The sequence below is a fragment of the Heloderma suspectum genome, chromosome 3 (assembly GCF_057233095.1).
Source record: "Heloderma suspectum isolate Gila_16-S chromosome 3, 16-S_ref, whole genome shotgun sequence".
In the NCBI taxonomy this organism is placed as follows: Eukaryota; Metazoa; Chordata; class Lepidosauria; order Squamata; family Helodermatidae; genus Heloderma; species Heloderma suspectum.
The window spans coordinates 242,219,993-242,244,278 of record NC_139460.1 but is presented as its reverse complement, the minus strand read 5'-3'; the positions used below and the strand labels follow the sequence as shown (position 1 = coordinate 242,244,278).

Sequence of the window (24,286 nt, the reverse complement as noted above, 5' to 3'; positions counted from 1 at the left end):
ACGCCTATCTTTCCAAAGTATCCATGATCCCCAAAAATCTGCCCCAGGGGTCCAGGATAACCAAGGCCATAATTCCTTCGCTAGGAAAAATGCTGGTTTGTACTCTCCCCCACTTCCAAATGTTACAGGTAGGGCTTGCACTATGGAATTCTAATACAGACGTCCTTTGTCTTGAAATCTAGAATAAGTACCGGTCCAGGGAAAAGACTGTTCCAGGTTAGAAACAGCTTAGTTAAATCAGCTATAGATTCGAGAGAAAAAACAACATTTGGAAGTGGCAAATTTACTTAATATTCCGTCCTGTAGAGGCATTTCTCTAAAGATCTGTGGCACTTCTGTGAATGCACTGAAGTTGTGTGCACCTGCATGTGTGTATGCGTATATATGAGTGCATGCATGCACCAGAACTATTGGGCTGATAAGTAAAAGTTTTAAAATAGAAAGAGGAAGGGGAGGTAAGCCTATCAGTTCTTATTTCCACTGCCCTTGTGCATTTGGAATCACCATTTCCTCACTGAGATGATATATATTTCACAATAAAGACTGACTTTTAAAGTAGGATGCCTTGAGTTGCTCAGAGGTTCTGAAGCTGTGAAACTCTGCTTCTCCCTATTCCTTACTTCCATTAAAATGGCTCTTAGAAATTGCATTGTATATAAACATCCATGAGCCTTGCACTTTTGAAGTATAGGTGTAGTCCATAAAGCTAGCCTACTGTAACTCTTAATTGCATCCAGTGAGCGGCCGGTAGTCTTCATGACAACTTACCTGAAAAATGGAAATAGGAAATTCTGCTTTTGAACTCATACATTAAAACTGTAACACTTACTTTGATTTACTGTTTTTTATATTAATTTTTATTGTAAATTCCAACAAAACAAAACAGATCACAATGTATATATATATATATATATATATATATATATAGTATAATTACATGCATTAATAATATCAATTTCAATTCATTACAATATTCTAGAAAAAAGTATATATAAAAACTTCAACAAAAGCAGACCAAATATCCATATATGTATCTATTCACGAGTGGCGCTTATATACCACCCATTTGAATATTGAGAGCGTTGTTAGGTCCTCATGCATTAAGGAAATAGTTACTACAGAAGGCACCTGCATTCAGTTAATTGGTCAAAGTCTGAAAGTATGCCAACTGGAGGTCGTTATATCTTAGTGTATTATCAGTAATTAGTATTCATAAACCTGAATCATGTGACGATATAACTAATTGGTTGCAATAAGTGTTTCCAATAGCAAAGGGGACTCAGAATGTAAAGGCAGCAGGACCAAATCTATACACTAACAAATATTGCAATTGCAAGTATTGCCATTCAGCCATAGCAGGTAGATCATATTTGTATCACAAAGCCAAGAATGACTAAAACTCATCGTCAGCACCCAATAATTAATCCAAGGTAAAAAAAAAAAAAAATCAGCTTATCCAACAGGTTTGCCACAAAAACATTTTCTTTCTGGTTTTTAAATCTGGATTTCCCCATAAAGTCAATTTAGCATGGGAAAATGGATCAAACTGTAATTGACATGACATAACACCACATGTCTCTAACTGCTGGAACTGTGGGAGGAGCCCTATCCATTCTAATATATCAAGAACCTAATGCCATCTATTTGGAGAGAGGCTCCAGACAGGTCCCAAAACTGACCAAGGTAGAAAATCTAAGTGGAAAAGACCACAATTTAGTAAAGGTCAACAAATAGGCCCTTAGATGTAAAGCAAGATCTGGAAAGTAAAACCCACCATCTTTAATTGGAAGTTGTATCTTTCTGAAGGATATTCATGGAGGGAAGCCCCCCCCCCCCGCCCCCCAGAAACAAATTACTGAGTTTTTGGAAGTATTTGCCAGGTATAAGTAGAGGAATCCCATGTATAACATAAACAATCTGTGGTATAATATTCATCTTACATGTATCAACCTTGCCCCACAAACTCAGCTTTCAGGATCCCCTTCTATCTATATCCTGTGAGATCTCATTAATCAACTTATTTAAATTTAGCTTGATCATCTGAATAATGTGTCTTGGAATAAGCATTCCCAAATAGGTAATAAAATCTGGGCACCATTGGAATTGCCAGTTAGCTAATACACTAGGATATATCCTATATATCATAGTGTATATTAGCTAATACACTAGGCTATTACGATCTCCAGTTGGCATAATTTCAGACTTTGACCAATTAATTGAATGCAGTCACTTTCTGTAGTAACCACTTCCTTACTGAGACTATATGAATTTGACAATACAGAGTGACTTTTAAAGTAGGTCATCTTGGGTTACTCAGAGGTTTTGAAGCTATGAAACTCCACTTCTCTCTATTCCTTACTTCCATTAAAATGGCTGTTACAAATTGCATTGCATATAAAAATCCATGAGCCTTACACTTTTCAGGTATAGGTGTAGTCCATAAAGCTAGCCTAGTGTAACTCTTAATTGCATGCATTGAGTGGCAGGTAGTCTTCATGACGACTTACCTGAAAAATGGAAATAGAAGAGTCTGCTTCTGAACTCGTGCATTAAAACTGTAACACTTACTTCGACTTAATGCTGCGAACAAATTTTGTGTACCTTTTTTTCAAAAAGACAGTAACAAAAACAAAAGTTCGACAAGCTTTTTTAAGCAGAAGTGCCCCTGACTCTCAGTGCAACTAAGCAGGTCATATTTAGCCCAGCATGGAATGATTTTTCTCTGCCACCATTTTTATTAAAATACAGCAGGATGGTCCAGATGCTCAGAAAGAAGAGTTCCATCTTCCCAGGACCTGCATAGTAAGCATGTGCCAAAAAAGGCAAATGGGTGGTGTGTGCTTGAAACTTTCTCTGTGGATTTTTGTTCTTAATCATGAATATTCATGTTATAAGACAGGGGTCCCCAACATAGTGCCCACGGGCGTGATGGCACCCATGGGGACCTCCAGCAATGCCTGTGAAGCTCTCCACTCCCTGCCCCCTTCAGAATTTTTTTTAAAAATAAAACCCTTGGAAAATGTTAGGGCACTCTTCTTTCTCTCCCTTTCTAGCCTTGCTCTTTCTCTCCTCTCTACCCCTTTACCTTGCTATTTCCCCCTCCCTCCCAGCTTCTAGCCTCGCTGTTTCCCCACCACCACCTCTTTAGCTTACTTTTGATTTAGCCAGGCCCCCATGGCAGCTGTTATGTGATTAGCGTAAACTGTGGGTCAGTATTTACATCTGAACCAGCCTAGAAGTAGTTACCCTAACTATAGTTTGCTTCTAAACCAGAGATGGTAACCAGGATTACAAGCTGGTTTCAAAATCTGAGTTAGAAAACTGTGGTTATGGATAAGCTATTTTTTATAGACATTTTTACCCCGCCTTTCAAATAAATTCCCGTGGTGGCTTCCATAAAGATCAAAAGACAGCAAAACAATGAAAACAAATAATAAACATACTAGAAGCATTCTAAAAGTCGCAACATCTATTAAAAAAACTACTGGTGCCCCAGTTTGATTCAATTACTGGCCTATGAAAGGAAACCGGAGAAGGTCTCTGTGAGCACAGGGAACAATGTGAGCTCATAGGGTGCTCCTGATTGTCAAACACCCATTTGATGATCAAGAATGTGATGTTGGAAAGGAATCAGTGTGTGGAGTGACCCTCACAACGACCTTTGAGCAAACTTGCATAGGGGTGGATTGGAATAAGCAACCATTAATGGTGACAGATGGTTTCAGGTTGTATTGAACAGTAATAATCTTTATTGCTTTGATAAGTGAGAACAGAGAACGACCAATCCAGAATTTAGATAATAATTTTTGTTACCTTATGAAAAGGCACAAATCAAGTAATTGAAATAAATTTCAGTATAATTCAAAGAAATGTAATTTTTAATATCTTCTCCATTTTGGAGAACAATGATGTTACTGTTCTTACCACGTTGATGCTGGAAAAAAGACGTTCCTACATTTAAAAAAGTATCAAAGTTTTACATTCCCTTGTAATTACACATATGATAACTCCTTTAAACATAAAAAGAGCCCTTCTGGATCAGACCAATGGGCCCATCTAGGCCAGCATCCTGTTCCTAATAGCAGCCAGCCAGATGCCTCCGGGAAACCCACAAACAGTGTATTGAAGGCAACAGCCTTTTCACACTGATTGGCTCCCCACCTCACTCACACAAACAAAACTGATAGTTAGGCACGTATTGCCTCTTATCCTTGAGATTTCATTTATCTATATCTTGGCTATTGGTAGCCCTATGCTCTGTACACTTATCTAATCCCAGTTTTAAGTGGAACATAGAACATGAACATCAAGCAAATTCCATAAATAAATCAGGTGTTGTGTAAAGTGCTTCCTTTTGTCTGTCCTGAGTCTACTGCCAATCAATTTCATTTGGTAACCCTGAATTTTAGTATTACATGAGAGGGTGAGAAAATTCTGTCCCCTCCAGTCTATGCCATGCTTAATTTTAATACATCCATATATAACTACCCTTTTTAGAAATCTGAATATTCATTTATCATTTTGGTTGCCTTTTTCTGGACCTTTTCCAGCTTAATTGTATCCTTTTTGAAGTGAGGTGACCATCTGACTGCACCTTGATTTGTATAAGGGCATTGTTACAGTGGCTGTTATATTTTTCAACCCCTCTCCTAATAATGCCCAGCATGAATTTCTTATTTTTCACTGTTGCAGCATATAGGGTTATTATTTTTACTGAACTATCCACCATGACCCCAAGGTCTCTTTCAGTCACTGACAATTCAGACCACATACCTACTTTGAGTCACATAGTAACAGAGGCAAAAATTCACAATTTCTCTCACACATTCCTATAATATATTTAGAAGTAATTTCTAAACACAAAATGATGTCCACTTACTTGAAAGAAAGTTCCACTTTCAGCAGTACATATTAATGGTAAATGCCATAACTTTTAAACTGATTTTGTATATGTTGGTGCTCTGTAGTGTTGTCTTTATCCACATAAATGATTAGGGATACAAAAAAGTGCTTATCTTTCTGTGGTGAGTCGTATTTGTACTGGCCCTATTGCATTGTGGCAGTCACCTGTTCTTTTTCAACAGAAGCGCAGAATGCTTCAACATTTGTTCTGTTTTTTCTCCTCACTGCAAATTGAGCAGTTCTTCCCCACACCAGTTTACATAATATGCTTCATATATATTTTTCTCTGGCAGGGGCATTGAGTGGACAAGCTTGAGCGGCTTCCTTTCCTTTGCCACATCAACACCTAATAATCTGGGGTTTGTAAGAAATGAGCTGCAATTGGTTGATCTTCCCACAGGTAAATATATCGTGTAGCATAACTGTTGATGACAAGAGTTATTGATTGATTTTATTTTTATTTTTTTAGTATTTTTATATTATCTTTCTGCTAGAACCACCAAATTGGTGTACAACAATCAAAACCCATAAAACCATAAAATAACAATATAAAATATTAAAAACAGTAGACCCCTGTATAGGTGAGGTATAATACCAGTGTAATGTTGGTTTGCATAGAGTCTTGTCTAGTGGCTTTTCAGTCCATTTGAATGGCAGATGTAGAATAACTGAGCAAGATGCCTAATGTAACTTTTTGAAATTGGAATTCAGAGCATTTTAGATGATCTTAGCTTGGCACATTTATTTCATGAATCACCTTCAGGACATAAATGAGAAGAAATTGCCATTGTCAGCAAAAGATTGAGCACTATTAAAACTGCATACATTTTAACTTCATCCGAGAATACAAATAAATTCAGCTCTAGTTTAAGAATCCAGCTAACTCAGCAGTCCTCAAACTTTATGAAATCTTGATCTCATTCTAAACATATTGCATTTTCCAAACTCAGCTCCATCATCAGAGATATCCACCTCGCTCCTGCATTGCTACTAACCCCCCCAACACACACACACACACACTACTACCCCCTTTCTTTGCACAATTTAAAAATAATAGCCTGTAGCAGTGAGAAATGTGTGGCTCCTTCTTCCAGTCCAGCAGTCTCCAAGAGATTGCGACTCGGTTTGCATGTCATGGTGGCAATTCCTTTGTTTGTTTAACCTAGGAATTGCTGCAGATGAGCGCAGCGCCCATTCCTGGGTTGTTCCATGACGTATGAACCCAGAAGCTGTTAAACAACCCAGAATTCACCCAACATCAAACAATGGACAATTCCTAGGCTAACTCCAGGTTGTTTAACCCACATTTAACCGAGAGTTTCCAGGTTCGCACATCATGGAACAACCCAGGAACAGGGTTCCTTAGATTATTAATTGAAAATGGAAGTGACGAGCACACAGCTTTCCACTTTTTAAACCTGTGGTAATTCCTGGGTTAAACAACCCGGGACTTGTTGCTGTTATGTGCAAACCGGGTCATAAGCTCATAGTTCAGCGAACCCTGTTTTGATTGATTGATTGATTGATTGATTGATTATAGGTCTATTAACAATAAGACTTTCAGAAGTGTTTGCTCCTCCTGCTGCTGGTGTCCAGTACCTCCAGTTTGAGAAATGCTTGGCTGAGCTGGGATTTGAAGCTAGATCTCATGCTCAAAAACAATAATCTAGCCACTATGCCACACTTTTATTTGTTAATATTACATTTATGTCCAGCCTTATTTTTCCTCTTGTAAGGAACCCAAGGTGGCTTACATGATCCTTCCCCTCTCCATTTTTATTCTCACAACAGCTCTGTGAGGTAGGTTAGGCTAAGAGTCAGTGACTGGCCCAAAGTCACCCAGTGAGTTTCATGGCCATGTGGGGACTAGAACCTGGATCTCTAGAGTCCCAGTCCAACCTCTGACCACTACACCACAACTGGTTCTCACTTGTTCCTATATTCATGCTAATTCCTATATTAGCTTAATGCTCCTGCACAAGCACATTGAATTGAACAGAGTTTTTGTGGCCCTCCTTGGATGGGTAATGCCTTCTGTCTTTAGTTTTTCTTAGCAACTTGGTAGAATATGCTTCCTGGTAACAGCCTTCACTGTTTATTGTAATTCCCGTAGCACGTTCAACATATTTCTCAATTCAAAAAGCTTACCCAGATGAATTCAGTCTTAAAATGTTCTTATTGTTCTATAGCTATGGGATATAATGAAAGAATGTTGATGAATAAATCTGAAAATATTATCAGTTGAGATCTAATTTTTCTCCATGGGCAGTCTGCTACTTCTGCTTTCTGTGATGTTCCCATGAAATAAAGAAACCTACCACCAAAAGGAAAAATGATTTTACAAGCTGCTAATGATAATGGAAATTTCCCTTTCATTTTCTGAAATAGCTTCCACACAATATTTCAAATGTACAATTTAATACTATTTAATATGGTGGGAAAAGAGTCACAAAAATTATAATCCTGACACAGCTTGGAAAATAAATTTGTGCATATACAAGTAAGTGCATTTTTCTGATTTGTGCTAGTGTCCATATACTAAACATTGGGTATGAATTATCCAGCTCTCTGCAGGACTTCTTATTTCCTAAAATATAGGAACCATAGTGGTCTAAACCATATAATTAAAATCCTGTGCTTGAGCATGAATGAGGCATGTTGGAGATTTTTTCGGGATTGAGTTCTGATTGGTCAGCTCTTATAATTTTGAACTGATTGAGTTAGCCCAACCTCTTGGAGAGTGTTTGTTAGTTTTAAATCAAAAAGAGAACTCAGCTATAATAAAGGTTGAAATTGGAGGTTTCACCCTTGTAGAAAGCAGAAGAAAAGGAGTGTGAATAATGGGAAGGCTTGGAGCCAAAACTCTAGTAATGCCTCATGTTCAATATCTCAATTTAAGCTATATTCATGACACAGAAAGCTGTTATAATGTGTTATCACGGGCACCAGAGACTGAACATGCAGCTTCGGGCTGAGAAGACAAGACGTAAGATAATCAGTCTGATTAAAGAAACAGTATTTGACAGGTCAGTTACAGTGGATTTACTTGTATTGGCTACCTTATATCTTTTGTATATCTTTTGTGTTTTAGGTAGAAGCATTGCATTTCGTGGGGAGCGAGGCAGTGATGAACCAGCCATTGAAATGATAAAGGTGTCTCACTTGAAGTAAGCAGATCAGTCAGGAAAAAGTTGATTTGTTCTCTGGCAGGCTAGAATAATCAAGTGCATACAAGACTTTCTATAGAAAGAAGACAGTTAAGTAAACATTACTGAAATTTTAAACAAACACATTTTAATGTTCTGATAAAGAACTTATTTTCCACTCAAATACTCTGAGCGCTGTGCTTGTGGATAAGGTTAGGAAGTATTATTATACCCATCATTTTGGTTCCCATTTCTCCCAGAGCCAGAGACTAGCTAATAATTCAAGGCTGGAATTACGTATTACAGTTGACATACCCATTTCATGTCTCCTCCTTTCCTGCATTAATCATAGTACTATGCAGGCGTTCACCTGCTCGTGTGGAGGGCAAAAGTGTGGAGGGGGATGTGGGTGTGCATGTAAGCCCCACCCTCAGTGTCCCCACACTCCTGGCTGTCAGTTTGATGCATGAAGGTTTGTAAAGGGCCCTGTAAGCATGTTTAGCTGAATGCACTTCCAGAGATCCCATGACTGTGAATCCTGCCTTATCAAGACTTGGGATATTCCAGAGGTGTGGGGGTGGGGGTTCGAATGGCAGTTGTTAGATGGTGGCTGCTGAAAGAAATTTTAAACTAAAGGGTTTTTAAGAAGAAAGAAAAAACGCGGATTGGCTTCTGATGCCAGTGGTAAGTCTCTCCTAACCCTTTGAAGCCCCCCCCCCCCCGGTAAACTCAAAGAATGGCTCCCCCAAATTTGTTACTTGCAAATGGAGGGTGATGAAGTGAGGAGCTAATATTTTCACTCAACCCCATGCTTTCCTAATAGCAACCAAATTGAATTTGGTGAGAGTTCTTGATAAGGATGCATAGGCTCAAACGCCAAGTAGCATAGAGAATTAACTGTCCTGAACATACATACATACGTACCTGTGAGAGATCAAAAACTCTTCTATTTAAGATGAGACTTAACGCACCACCAAATTCACTCGTACAATAGTAGCAACAAATGAAAATAGTTATTTAAGGCACACTGTGTCCCCTCCCTCCCACCCCCCACCCCCGATAACTTCTGTGGCATGTAAACAGTAATTATGTTTTACAGTCTTGAATATTGTGCTCATTTACAATGTAGCCTCTATGCGGCCATGCTTATTTTTGGTCTTCCAGCCCCACCCTCTTACTGTGTAAAAAGACAACTTTTTTAACTCCCCCCCCCCCGTTTTTTGCAGGCCTTCACATCTCTAAGCAAAATGCATGGCATGATGTCACTTTGTTGCAGTTTGCCCATTCCCACAAGCAGAGTCCATTGAAGTGGAGCAGGGGATGGGCTGAAACCACACAGTGTCATATCACATTTTGCCTTACTAAAGGTTAATGGAGGAGGAGTTGCAAGCATTGCTTTTGTTGGCACTCATGCGATAAACAGCTTCCATTGAGTTCTATAGCACTTAAAAGCCACTGGGAAATTCTCTTCCATATTTCTAATGTGGGAAATGCCTTCTTTAAATTTCAGGCAGTATTTGGCAGTTATATTTAAAGACAAACCTTTGGAATTGTGGGATATCAGGACGTGTACTCTTCTACGAGAAATGTCAAAAAGCTTCCCTACGATTACTGCTTTGGTAAGGAGTTCTCTCAGTTTATCATCAGATATGTAAATGATAACTAATTTTTGTATAGCTTTAAATATAACTATTTTATTTATTTTATTATTTATTCATTTACAATATTTGTATACTGCTCCACATCTAAACACATTCCAGAGTGGTGAACAACAAGAGATAAAATGATCAAAAGATAAAAAGGAAAAACATGGTGTTAAGATTATTCTTTAAAAAACAGAATGCCAATAAAATTCAGGCTGGTTAACCAAGGAAGGCTTCCTGGAAAAGAGCTGTTTGTTTGTGGAATTATTTATGGGATTTATATCCTCTAGTGCAGAAACCCTTCCCTCACTTTTTCTCTCTCTCAGTGTAAGCAGATGGGAAGAAAATGGAATTCCTCACATATTGCTGTGTCTCATAACATTTTTTTTCATGCAAGTAAATCTGCATGGAATTTTTGGGTTGGTCAATACTCCTTAGACATAAAAGGTTGTGGCTTCTGTTCTCCCAGGAATGGTCACCTTCTCATAACCTTAAGAGCTTACGAAAGAAGCAGCTTGCAACCCGTGAAGCGATGGCCCGACAGACAGTGGTATCAGATACAGAACAAAGCAGTTTAGAGTCTTCGGTGATCAGGTATCAGCGCTATTCTAAATGAGAATCCACATCAACTTTTCCTTTGAGTGCTTTCTTCCTAAAGATTCTTCTCCATTAGCATTGCTCCTATTAATTTTGGACATATGGAAATAAAACATTCATCCCTGTTGTGATTTAAATCAGCCATGTTTTTGAAATCCCATTGCAGCGTGAGATCAATAGGGGGCAAGCATGTGTTCAGAATTGTCCAGCATTACTGTAATGTAACTGTGTGGTGTGTGTGTGTGTGTGTGTGTGTGTGTGTGAGAGAGAGAGAGAGAGAGAGAGAGAGAGAACAAATCATAACAGCATGGTACATGAATAAATCAAGTGTTTAAGACAAGCACCAACAAGCTTTTTTAGCAGTTACTCTGATGACATGCACATACCATACATTATGTTATATGTCAAACAGTCACTTGTTTGCACCAAGGGAACCTAAATTCTGTGCCAAGAAAACTCAAAATCTGTGTTTGCAAGAACAGGGTCTGTGCAGCAGGGACAGGAAGCTAATGCTGATTCTAGATTTTTACTTGTGATCATTGGAATTTCTGTCTCAGGTTCCCTTTTGCTGATTTAGTCTGTACTGACCTAGTTCCAATAGCTCCTTGTTTGCACACAAGGCATTCTCACTTATTTTGATGCGGTGGATAATTCTGCACAAACCTCTGTCCCAACACAAAAGTAAATATGCACAGAAGCTGCCTATGCAGTTTGGGAGTTTCTGCAGAGCTCTGAATCAGACTGAATGACTGTGCACTTTCTAGATTGTCTGCATATCCTTTTAGTTGAGAAGCTTATTCTTTGAAATTTAGTTTACAGTTCCTTAGATTTTAACCTAATTTGTACACCAGAGTCAACAGTGCTTACCATGAATATGCAACATGCAACTATGTCAACTTGTGGCAAGCTCCCCATATACAGCAGGACTTCCCTGGCCTGGTTTGCACTGAAACAAGCCACTGTGCATGCCAGCTGGATTTTCCTGATTACCCACACCGGCGCAGCTTGCACCATTGCAACTTGGGTTATTTGAGGGTTGCTGCCCACCCCAAATAAGCCATGCTGCCCAGGTTCAGATGACATGGAAGGTCGTGCCAGTGAGGGTAATTAGGGAAATCCAGCCAGCATGTGCCTGGCAAGCATGGCAGCTACAACAAGCCACAGTGGCTTGTTTCAGCCACTGTGATCATGCGAACTGGATATCTGTCTCTTACCCTTCGTTCGAACACACCATCTGAAAAAATAGGCGAGGAACTACAGTGGGACAGGGAAACATCTCACCATGTGCATGGAATTCACTTACTCCATTTCTTTTCCACCTTTCTTCCATGGAACTCCAAGGTGGTATACAGAGTTCCAAACAATCTCTCATACAGGCACTAACAAGATCCAGACCTTCTTACCTTCAGCAGAGTTGTTGCATCGTTGTGCCTTTAGAGCATAAAGGACTTGGGACTTGGGAACATGAACTGAAAGCAGTTGCATTCTCTCCTAAGAAACGTGTTAGATTCTGGTCCATGTCTATGAGCCATTTGCGTTTGCTTGTTTATATTGCCTTCATGAAGAGATTACTTCTTTCCTTGATAGATATAATACATGTGTCAAGGAAATATATGTGTGTATATATACTCAAATGGAAATATATATGTGTATTTACACTCAAATGTACATAGAGTGAACCCGAGCTGTTCATTGGGGGAAGGAAAATCGCTTATTGTTTTCTCTTCCAAAGCTTATTGCAGGAAGCTGAGAGCAAATCTGAATTGAGCCAGAACATTTCTGCTCGGGAGCACTTTGTCTTTACAGATACCGATGGACAAGTTTATCACTTGACGGTGGAGGGGAATTCAGTCAAAGATAGTGCAAGAATTCCTCCTGATGTAAGTTTACTGCTGAATGTCTCTTTTTTATTATATTTTATAGATTAAAAAAAAAGCTTACAGTGAAAGTACATATTACAAGTCTCCTCTGAGTCTACTTACACTTTCTACCTCTCTCATCCCTCCGTCTCAGGCCATCTTTGTTTCTTTTTTATACTACTCTTGTAATATTGAAAGGCCAAAAAGGAGTGGATATAGGAATATCTGCCTTTCTGCTCAATCAGTATATAACTCTAGAGAGTTGCTCCATATTTCTGTCGGTTAGTCTTCATCCTCCTATTTTACCCATGTTGCCCACTCATGCACAACACAGATCCAGTGACAGGAGACAATAGTGCAAGTTAAGTACTCCTCTGTTGACTTTGAATCCATAGATGAGATCTTGAATCCATTGTTGCACATCTGGGGATTATTTTGACTTCCAGTTTTTAAGAACGTTATAACAACTTAGTAACCAGTGCTGCTCAGTGCAACCACACTTCATGAGATGGAGCCAATTGCCAGGCCTTTGGGATTCATTCAATTATCACATGAGGTGCCAAAGTATCATAAGATTATTTACTGTGGTTTTAATGTTTTATATATTTTGTATTGTTTTATTGTGTGCTCTTTGGTTTTAATTTTTGTGAACCACCCAGAGAGCTTCGGCTATTGAGCTGTATAGAAATGAAATAAATAAATAAATAAGACAAACTTAGTGTCATGATTACACGCTTATTGACTTGTGCACAGAAAGGCAGTATCACCAGGCAATCCAGTATCATTTGGTGCATCCCGAAGCTTATGATGCCAGCATCTATCCTCTATGTTAATTTTACGTTTGTACACTCATCAGAGTACAGTATGCCCATAGTATGAATTTGTGTTGTATCTGACATAGTCTGAGGTCCATAGATGAATATTTAAATAACATAAGTCCCACTGATTTTAATGGGTCTACTCTAATTATGACTAAGGCTGGATCCAACCCTCTGGCAGCAGTCATGAGCTATGAACTTCAAACAATTTGCTGGAGACAGTGGGATTACTTCAAGTCAGTGAGACTTCAGACCCTGTTTCCTTTGTTGCCTTTAGATTACAGTAGTGTGCTTAAAGAAGGCATTCTATTTGAAATCATAGTATGTATGTGAAATTCTGTCCTCCTGTGGTCATATCATTAAAAAAAAAAAAAACTTTCCAATGCTGAAATGTTCTAAATGGCAGTCCTTGGCCACATTCCTAAAGCTTCTTATTTTAAACCATTTCTACCAACTTTACTACCTTTGGAATGTATTTCAAGGCTTGCAGCTTTAGAGTCCAGTCCCCTTTCAGATAAAAACATTAATCTCTTCTTAAATATTTTCAAAAATGAATGAAGATAAGCTATTAGTTTTCTGAATTCTCTGTACTTAAATCCAGGTAACAAAAGAAGCAAAGATAACCCCTTTTCAGCCTTACTAGCCATATATTATTTGGCCACTAATCAATTAGAAACCTGACAAGACCCTCATCTGTCTTCTAAAGTGCATGGTTTACTCTAGGGAACACATGAAGTCATCCTTGTAGCTGCACAGCACTTTGCCTGTCGGCATTTGTACCCTAAATGGCCCATGTTTAGCTTCCAGATGCCATCACATTACACTACAGTAGTGCTGTATTGGCCCAGACTTTTTTTTGGCATTTTGGGGTGGGTGGGATGAAAACACCCCTGAAGATCTATGTGATCTTGGTGGGTTGGGAGAAATTCACATATTTTTTTGAGGCAGGGGGCTCAATAATCCCTCTTCCTGTCTTCTAAGCCATACCCTGTCTCTGATCCTACTCACTAGCTGACTTTCTCAATAGAAATACCAATCATTCTGTTCTGGCCCCCACTGTCAATCATTCTTCCACTCATTCTTTTGTTACCGAGAGATAATGGCAGCATTCAGAAAAAGAGACCAGCCGTTGGGGAATCCAGCCTCTGATGGTTTTAGTATATATATCATAGGGCAGATTGTAGGCTGGGTGATTAGAATAATCATGGCAAAACATCTCTTGTATTTTATGGACCTTTTTTCTTGGGTGTTTAATAGAATATAATCTGTTGCTACAAGTCTTGGTGCAGAATATAGCAACCCTGAATCTACTTGAGCCTCCTTTTATGTGACTGTCATTAATAGTAAAGAGAGAGGTTTGGTCATGTGACAAATACATCTTTTTATGCTCTGTCTGGATAGATATGTGAATGTGCACAGGCACACATGACATTAGGGAGTATTCATGTCCCACCATTATCAAATCACTTAACATCAGTGGATTCTTAAGTGCATTTACTTGATTGTAAGCCTAATGGGGTAGGCATCACTTCATTTTTTAAAAAATCTGTGCACTATAATTCTACATAAATGACTGGTTATTAGTGACTGTCTTTGAGGATCACAGCCTGTGAGTATGGTAATGTATAGCTGGTCTTTTTTTTCTTCTCTCCCAACTACATTGTACATGTTTTATCTAAATGATTAGCTTTGTTGCAGACAACCTTCCTATTCAGATATTAGATTAAAAGAAAAGGTAATGGAGGTTGATTAGAAATTGATCCTTGGCTTCTCTGTTTCCTATTGCAAGCATGCAGTTTCTGTCTCCCAGTAAGGCACATTAACCCTTTTATTGACATTTGAGCTCCAGCATTTGGGTGCATTCATTTTACTGGGGGGGGAGATTGTAGTATATAGTGAAATACAATATGATAAAAAAAATTCAGGCCTCAAATCTATACTAAAATAAGCCACCTTGAGAGGGATTTACTCATATAGATGGCCTAAAATATTTTAAATTAATTACTTATTTTAATTTATTATTTATTTATTTATTTATTTATTGCATTTATACCCCGCCTTTCTCCCTCTCGCAAGGAACTCAAGGCGGCTTACATTATCCTCCTCCTCACCGTTGTATCCTCACAACAACAACCCTGTGAGGTAGGTTGGGCTGAGAGTCTGTGACTGGCCCAAAGTCACCCAGTGAGCTTCCATGGCCAAGTGGGGACTAGAACCCGGATCTCCCGGCTCCCAGTCCGTCACTCTCACCACTACACTACACTGGCTCTTTTAACAGACTCTCTTGTAATCATAATGGAATAATTTAACGCATTCTTTTTGATACTGGGTTATAATAACTGCGGACCATAATGTGAGTAAGCAGGAGTATGCAAAGCCTAAAAATTAACCACCGATTATGAAAAATTCAAGTTTACAGAGTATGGCTTGGATCCTAAAGTAAGTTAACTTAGAGTGCAATCATATATATGTTTAGATGAAAAGAAGTCCTACAGTTCCCAGCATGCCCCAGCCAGTATGGCTGGCTGAAGGAATACTGGGAGTTGTAGGACACTTTTCTGTCTAAACATGCATAGGATTGCACCCTTAAGGAAGTTTAATAAAGAAAAAATTCCCTCCCCTCTTCCCCAATTAAGCCCCCTTATGGAAGGTATCTCCAGAGGGTCATGGAGCCTTTCTGAATAATGTGAGATGGGAATGCAGTGGGCTCTTGTGAGAGGGGTAAATTGCCCAAAATCGAGCAATTTGGGATGTTTCCCAGATATAAACATATGTGTGTTTTAAACAAATACTTATTTCTGTCTGTTTTGTGCTACTTTAACCTCTGCTTTTGAAATCTTTTAGGGAAGCATGGGCAGCATTACGTGCATTGCGTGGAAAGGAGATGTCTTGGTTCTTGGAGATGTTGATGGAAATTTGAACTTCTGGGATTTAAAAGCCAGAGTATCCAGGTAGTAATCTGCATAGAATTCCACTGAGACCCAGTTCATATGTGACTCAGGTGGTGTGATTGCCACCAGTCAGGTTTTGTGGGCCGCAATCGGTGTGGTAAGTTGCTTTGTATGCTGCATGGTTTGGTGTAATTCAGAACACCTCAGGGAAACTTCTGCAGAAACCTGTGTGTGTGTGTGTGTGGATTAGATCAGATTTGTTTGTATTTAGTCTTGAGATGATTGTAAAGCAAATGTTTGAAAAACAAAAGGATCTGCAAATGTGAATGTATGCATAGAAGGGCCCTGGCATTTCTGAAAATCAGCCAAACTACATGGGCAGCATTTCTCAGAATGGCTTACCATGCAGATGGGAGGCCAGCGTTGTTTTGACTTCTTAATGGCAGCCAGTCTGCCAAAGTAATTTATGAGCTGGGCCCAATCCATAGCATGTGCTTAAAGTTTGCTGCACAAGCAGGTCAGTCTGAAGTTGTCTGCGAGAGCACTACAACTTTGATTTTTCAAACCATTTATAAAATACATGTCTGGAAAGATTTGCTGCACAAGCAGGTCAGACTGAAGTTGTCTGTGAGAGCACTACAACTTTGGTTTTTAAAACCATTATAAAATACATGTCTGGAAAGATTGCCGCAGATATACTGAGGTCACATTCATAGTAAGCTGGCCCAGTACTGTTGCCTTTAGTGACGCTTCACTGTTTTGTCATTGAATGACAATTTGCCACATGGTAGTTCATCAAAGCAAGTATATGGGTAGAAGGAGAGATGGTGTTAACTGACTTTTCTTCAAAGTTCTTTACCATACATCCCCACTTAGATGGTTTCTGAAACATAGTTCTTCAACCTGTGCCATATCACAACATAAATTCTTTTTAAGAAATATGTGCACTATTAATCTCTTTGCAGGGGCATTCCCACACACCGAGGCTGGGTGAGGAAGATACGTTTTGCCCCTGGAAAAGGAAACCAAAAGCTGATAGCAATGTACAATGATGGGGCTGAAGTTTGGGATACAAAGGAGGTAGATACCATTTATTTATTTATTTATTTTACTTTTCTGAGTTTGTTCTGAATGCGAAGGCTGAAATTATACTTAACTGTATTTACAGGTAGCATTTGGTGGTATTGAGGAGTCACGCCTTTCACAAAGGGGTTTATACTTTTCCTTGCTCTTTCAACCTGCTATCAATTTGTTAGTTGCTCTCACTCCAGATATTTGAGCCGCTAAAATTGCACCCTAAGCCAAGTTTCCCGTTGATCCTAATGCATATATTTCCTAATAAACTTAATTGTTTTTAATTACGATTTGCAGGGGAAAGGCACAAGGCCTCTCTTGGTAGTTAAAACACATTTCTCACAGTTCTAATGCATACTGCAGTTAACTGTATTGTGAATTGTTGGTGTTTTTCAAGTACTTGGCCTTTGCTTAATAGGCATATCATCCTGCGATCCTCCCTACAAGGAATGCCTCCAGTGGTTCATAGGTTACAAAATGGTTAGACTGAATGAAGTAGTGAAGATCTGAAAAGCAAATTCAGCCACATTCTTTCAGGGTGGATTCATTTCAAATAAGTGATTTAAATCATCAAGACGAAAGGCTGATTTAAGTAATTTTAAGTGTGCAGCCCTATGGCACCTGAGGGGCCATAGGATGTTGGGGATTTCCCCTTCCGAGGCTGAAGACAGTGCTATGACCTTGGAAGAAGAAATCTGAGTGGGGATTTTTCTCACCCCCACCATGGAAAGCTCAACAGTGGCTTCCTTTCCCAAGGCTGGTGTCACAACCTTGTGAGGGGAAGAAGTATGCATGCTGGGGGTGGGCAAGTGGGTGGAGAGGTGAGAGGCTGTGGGTCCACTGGATCCACAAGCCTCTGAGCTCCTGTCCCAGCCTCGGCAGTGCGACTCAGCTAAACAGCTACCTCAAAGGCCTGTCTAGCGAGAAATGCAGTTAAGGAGGTTGGAGAGGTGAAAATGGCCTCCATCACTGCTGCTGGCAAGAGCCCAGTGAGGCATTGGATACTCAGAAGTCTTTGACCTCGGAGGCTTCTGTCATTTGGGCCCCACGGGACTGCACCCTAAGCCAAGTTTCCCGTTGATCCTAATGCATATATTTCCTAAACAGAGGCACAGAACTGACCACTTAACCTTTTTAATTTACAGCTAAATAGAACATTATATACACTGTTTCATTTTTACAACCACGTGAATACATTTTGCATGCTTTTTTTTTTTACTCGTAGAGTGACTGCCTTTAAACGATTCCCATATAGGCCCTTTCTTATGACTACAGCCATGACAATTTGTGAGGCAACCTATGGAACTATAGTAAGCTGCGCACTGGATAGATTTGTCTTTTCTTCTTTCCAGGGTTTCTCCTTTCTGCTTCACTCTGCTTTAGCCTAGCTTCACACTCACAAACACAAAGTAACAAGCAGAACTAAATATCCATGATTGATCTGTCAAATTAAGTCTTATAGTTACTGGGCAAACTAGACCAGTTTATTTTGATCAGGTGAAAATGAAATGCTTATGTTTATTTATTTATTTATTTATTAAATTTATTAATCACCCATCTGACTGGTCACCCAGCCACTCTGGGCGATGTACAACCCACCATAAAACAATTTAAAACAATAAAATTTTACCATAAAAATTTTTTTTTAAAATACCCTAACCCACCCCAAATGCCTGCCTGAACAACCACTTTTTTAATGCATGACGGAAGCTCATTAAAGAGGGGGCATGACGGAGTTCCCTAGGGAGGGAGTTCCACAGAGTGGGGGCCACCACAGAGAAGGCCCTCTCCCTCGTCCCCACCAGTCTAGCTGTCCTGGCTGATGGGACAGAGAGAAGGCCATCCGAGGCTGATCTTGTTAAGCGGCCTGTCTGGTGTTGCTGGAGGCGCTCCTTAAGATAGGCTGGGCCGGAACCATATAGGGTTTTAAAGGTCAAAACCAACACCTTGAATTTGGCCCGGAAAACAACTGGTAACCAGTGCAACTCCTCCAGCACTGGAGTGATGTGACCTCACCGGCGGCTGCCTTTTATCAGGCGAGCCGCCGCATTCTGTACCAGCTGCAGCTTCCGAACGGTCTTCAAGAGTAACCCCACATAGAGCGCACTACAGTAGTCTAAACGAGAGGAGACCAGGGCATGTACTACCGATGGGAGCAGATGGTTGGGAAGGAAGGGGCACAGCTGCCATATCAGATGGAGTTGATACAGCGCTGTCCGGCTCACAGCTGACACCTGAGTCTCCATGGAGAGCTGGGAGTCCAAAATGATGCCCAGGCTGCGGACCTGGTCTTTCAAGGGTAGCCGTACCCCATTCAACACCAGGTCAACATCCCCTAGCCTCCTCTTGTCTCCCACCAAAAGTACCTCGGTCTTGTCAGGGTTGAGCTTCAGCTTATTCCTCCCCATCCAGCCACTCACCGTCTCCAGACATTTGGACAGGGATTCTACGGCCAACCTTGGTGAAGATTTGAATGAGAGGTAGAGCTGCGTGTCATCCGCATATTGATGACACTGCACCCCAAACCTCCTGATGATAGCCCCCAGCGGCTTCACATAGATGTTAAATAGCATCGGGGAGAGGATGGAACCCTGTGGTACCCCACAAGTAAGTGGCCACGGGTCCGAAACCTCCTGTCCCAGTGCTACCCTCTGGTACCTGCCGGAGAGGAAGGACCGGAACCACCGCAATACCGTGTCTCCAATGCCCAACCCCTCCAGGCGGTCCTGGTTGGTAGTAAAGTACAAATATTCATATTTGAGAGATGATTGAATTGGTTCTTTTACATAGAAAAGCCTCCTTTAACTCTGTATATCTGATAGAGAGGCATTAATTATGTTTGGGGGCTATGTATAGAGATAACATGCTTATGTAATATCAAAAAATATATTTAAGGGAAACAGTATTTGCAATTTTAAAAACAAAAAATGTGCTTTAAAGAAAAATAAATTTTTATCCTCCCTGCATACTTCCTAAATGGGAGGTCTGCCATGAAAGGGAGGGACCACCAAGTAATATTGATTACAGTATATGTTTGTGTGATGCCTTTTTTAATTTTTAAGTGTTCAGAAAACAAAATAATATCAACAGTAGTTGAAATAAAGGTTGACAATGGGCAAAAAGAAAACCAGTTGTTTGGTCTTTCAGTTTTGAAGACTTCCACGGCAGTACTGTCACACTGAAATCCAGATATTAGAAGCAGGCTTTTAAATGTAAAACTTAACTTTATAAGATGGGATCTACAGGACAACCTCATCCAGGCATGGATACATGTCTGAGAATCATAGAAGCAAAGGTTAATTTCAATATATATTGTAAGGGACCATAAAAATGTATTTCATATATGATCAAAAATTATAGAAGTACATTGGAAGGGAGACATTTTTCTTGATTGTGATAACCTTTGTAAAGCTAAAACCTGTTGCATCTTTAAGGTACAAATGGTAAGCAGTTTAAGAAGTGGCAGAAATGTTAACTTCCGAGTACTTGATGTTGACTGGTGTACCTCAGATAAAGTGATCTTGGCATCAGATGATGGATGCATCAGAGTGCTGGAGATGACAATGAAATCAGCGTGTTTTAGAATGGATGAGCAAGAATTGTCAGGTATGGAAAAGGATCTAGCAGTGCAATTCATTTTTTTTATTAGATTGCATTATGTGACACTTGAAATGGTAGAAGCAGCCAGAGGATGAGAGAAATGCAATTTATCCACCAAGTTTGTGCAAGTTTCATAGCGTAGGCATAAGAACCAAAGTTTTAAATTGTTTCTCATCCTAAAGAGTCCATACTACATGTCAAGGAAACCCCATTACACACAGAGTTTGAGGCATAAGGTTAGGGAAATGTAAGTGCCAGAAAGCAAGGAAGTTGTTCCCCTGAATCACTACTTTTGGGGCATGAGGTAGTAAAAAGAGAGAAAGCAAAAGAGATAGTAAAAAGAGAGGTCTCCAAAGCCAGTCCCAAGTATACACCAAAACCAAAGCTCACAGATAAGCAAGTAAATCATGTTTTAAAAGATACGATTTCTTCTCAGCTGTTTTCACAAAATACTGATTGCAAGCATTTAACCTGAATTATCCATGCAAAAGTTGGCTCAGATCCATAGATCCCTGTTTGCAAATGGAAGACACTTCTGTACGTGCTCTTGAGGGAGTTGTCGCTTTTCTGCAGTAAGGTGGGGAGCCCAGAAAAGCCCTGACACATGAGTAGAAATGTGTGGCATCTTTGGAGCCAAGTCTTGTTTACATTTTCCATATTCATTTTAAAAACGTCCATCTCACTTTTCACCACTTACGCTGTTCATCATTAAAAAAAACCTGCCAAATCCTTTAGCATTCTTTAAAATACCTTCTGCATTTCCAGAACTATTTTTTGTTGCTTTGTTATATGTTTGCTTTGTGTCTGGCGTTTTTATTGTAAGTCGTTACTGGGGTAAAATAAGAAAAAAAAATAGAATTGAATCTTTGCCTTAAAGAACAGTTATTCTATAACAGTACTGTAGAATGAAATGAAGCTCATTTAGAAAAAGCTCCATCTTTTGCAGCTTAGACAATGCAGCCTCAGATACAGTTCAACTTCTTGTTGTGAATATGCACAAGATATTGGCCGTTTTCCAAAGAATTGTGCACCCTATGGGAATTTAGACTTGTTTTTTTCTAAAACAGGTGTTTTAAAAACAGCCACATGGAAAACTGCTTTTCAGGTGTTTGAGATTTTTAAACAAGTTGTTTATATAGCACAGCACAGAGTAGGGGTGCAGAAATGTTCCCCACAAAAAAGTCCACAATTCCACCACTAGACCTTTCCATTAACTTAAACATCTCTTTGAATCTCAGACAGTGTTTTAAAAATTTATCAAATTTATTTTATAGAAGTTAAGATATGGAAAAGTGCTTTCATTCTTTATACTTTTGTCATTAATCAATATTTTTATCATCGCTATTATTATCATAACAAAAAGACAGTTCCTCTCTCTCATACCACATAAATATACACAACTGTATACAGGCTCTATCTTCTGCTCAGTAGATTCAAAAGGTTTTATAGTTCATATTTTCTGGACATTTTCTAAAGTATGAGATTCAATGCCTCACTAATGCTCTTTGTAAATGTAAAAGACTGCTGCTGTCTTCTTCCTACTGTTCCACAACTACCAGTGTATGGGTTAAATAAACAATGCCTATTACTGTTTGTGGTCTTACATTTTGGCCTAAATCCAGATTTTCTATTGTGCGCTGAATGTTCAATCTGTTGCCAGATAGCCTCTGGAAACACTGACAGTTCACTGAAATAGCTTACATTATCTCTGCAGAATACGTTTTCCCCTGTACACATTTCTGCATTTTATAAGTCCTCTTGTAACTCCTCCACTGCTGTGCTGCCTTATTATAAGGCTGTCTGACTGACTTTTATCTTCACTGTTGAAATCTGTATTTCAATGTGATTAATGCCCTAGAATCAGAGCAGCAAACTGACATTATTCCAAGAAAAATCTTATAATGAAACTCTGATGAACTACAGGGAACTAACCCTCCTCAAATCCATGTTGAACTTTGTGTTAAGCCACGCCACTGAACTACCTAGTTGGAAAGGATCAGCATATATCACTTTCCCTCTGATGCCGCTTTTGTCTCTTCTATTTTTTAAAAATACTTTTTATTCTATTTTTATCTTTATAAATGAAATAAACAGTACCAACAACCTAGTCATTATCTACAGTTTTCAACAATACAGTATTCTTAGGAGGACACCGCAATAACGAAAAGGAAAGAACAGAAGAAGAAAGCAAAAAAGAAAAAATATGGAAAAGTCACTTAAAAGGATTAAATTTAAACTCCATTACACACAAACTTCAAGTATCGTTCTACTTAAAAGTTATACCTATAACATTGCCAATATTACAATTCAGTACAGCATAGATAATCACCCTTACATTTCAGTATCATATCATCAGTCTTATAGCAAAGGAGCAAGCCTAGAATTCATTTCCAGTAACCATATATTGCCCTTCAGTTAACATATAATAGTAAAGCTTAACAGTTTAGCCAGCCAAAAATATTACTAATCAAAGTCTCATAATAATGATAGTAATAATAATAAAAAGGAAGGAAATGAAAAAGGATAAGAAATAATAACAAATCACGAATATATTTTATGCTATCTATATTTTAGATAGTATCATTTCTAAATCTATATATGAATGTGTACATATCTATACACACACAAACAGGAATTTTATTATACAGCATATGTCTAATATATAAAAAAAGAGGACGTAAGAAAAGGAGAAAAAAGAAAAAGGGGATATATGTAAACAGTCCTCTGCACTAGCATGCTGCCTGGACCTTGTAGCCCAAACAAATCTGAAGAACAATAATAGTTGAAAAGTTCCCAGCTCATGAGGCTGAGGAAGATGTCTCCTGTGCTTTACTTTGAACACCAGCTAGCCAAGCCTCCGCCATTTCATGATTTAAAAACTTTTTCACCTGGCCTTCAAAAAGAATGCAAAATATAGCAGGGTATTTGATATGATATTTCAGATTCATTTGTCTTGCCTGATTTCTCGCCTTGGTAAATTGCCTTCTTTTGTCAGCGATTTCTTTAGTGTAATCCGGAAATAACATAACTTTGTCTCGTGTTGGCCCCCCAAAAAGTTTTCCCACTTCTCTTGCCAAGTGCAAAATATGATTTTTTGTAGAAACTCTTGCAAGTTGAACTATAACAGTATAGGCAGTCCCTTTGATGCCACAAACTGGACCTGAAACACGGTATGCATGCTCAATATCGAGTAGATAATCAGATGACAGAGCAAGTAGCTCATGCAGAAATTTATCCAGGAATTTAGACAGACTTATATCAGCAGGCAGATCTTTGATACCAAGGATATGCAGGTTCACTGTACAAAGTATATGCCTCCAGTTGGGAAATTCTCACAGACAGTATATTATGGGAGACATGCATAGCCGTCTCTTGTGCAGACACCTGGTCTTGTAGAGCATTAACCTTCAATTCCACCTTTTGCAAAGAACTATTGATTAAATCCACAGCCCCTTGAAGGTTAGTAATAGAATCTTAGATTGTATCCAGCCTCTTAGCCTGTTCCGCTAATTGAGAAGACAGAATTTTTATCAAAGCCAGCAACTCCTCTACATCTCCGGCAACTCTAGAAACCTTTGCCAAAGCAGGGGCTGGGGGAGTTGGTGGTGGTCCCGCTGCTTTTTTCTTTCCCCTTGATGCTGCCATCCTCCTCTTCCGTAAGGAAAGCAAGTAAGTATAATTATAAACAAACAGTCACAGATTTTGCAGGTCCTCAGATATTGTTGGTATTTTCAATTCATAAATACTAACAAAAAT

The 24,286-nt window shown here is 39.2% G+C and overlaps 1 protein-coding gene across 2 annotated transcripts in view; it reads left to right on the top strand.

The window, feature by feature from the left end:
- Positions 1-24,286, top strand: part of WDR11 (WD repeat domain 11) — a 69,463-nt gene that overhangs the window by 29,321 nt on the left and 15,856 nt on the right. For both annotated transcript variants that reach the window (XM_084846051.1, XM_084846050.1), the window contains exons 12-19: positions 5,196-5,302; positions 7,994-8,069; positions 9,559-9,667; positions 10,161-10,285; positions 12,021-12,168; positions 15,810-15,916; positions 16,822-16,936; positions 20,365-20,536. In XM_084846051.1, the coding sequence (XP_084702177.1) occupies positions 5,196-5,302; positions 7,994-8,069; positions 9,559-9,667; positions 10,161-10,285; positions 12,021-12,168; positions 15,810-15,916; positions 16,822-16,936; positions 20,365-20,536 (959 nt within the window). The remainder of the gene's footprint in view (positions 1-5,195; positions 5,303-7,993; positions 8,070-9,558; positions 9,668-10,160; positions 10,286-12,020; positions 12,169-15,809; positions 15,917-16,821; positions 16,937-20,364; positions 20,537-24,286) is intronic.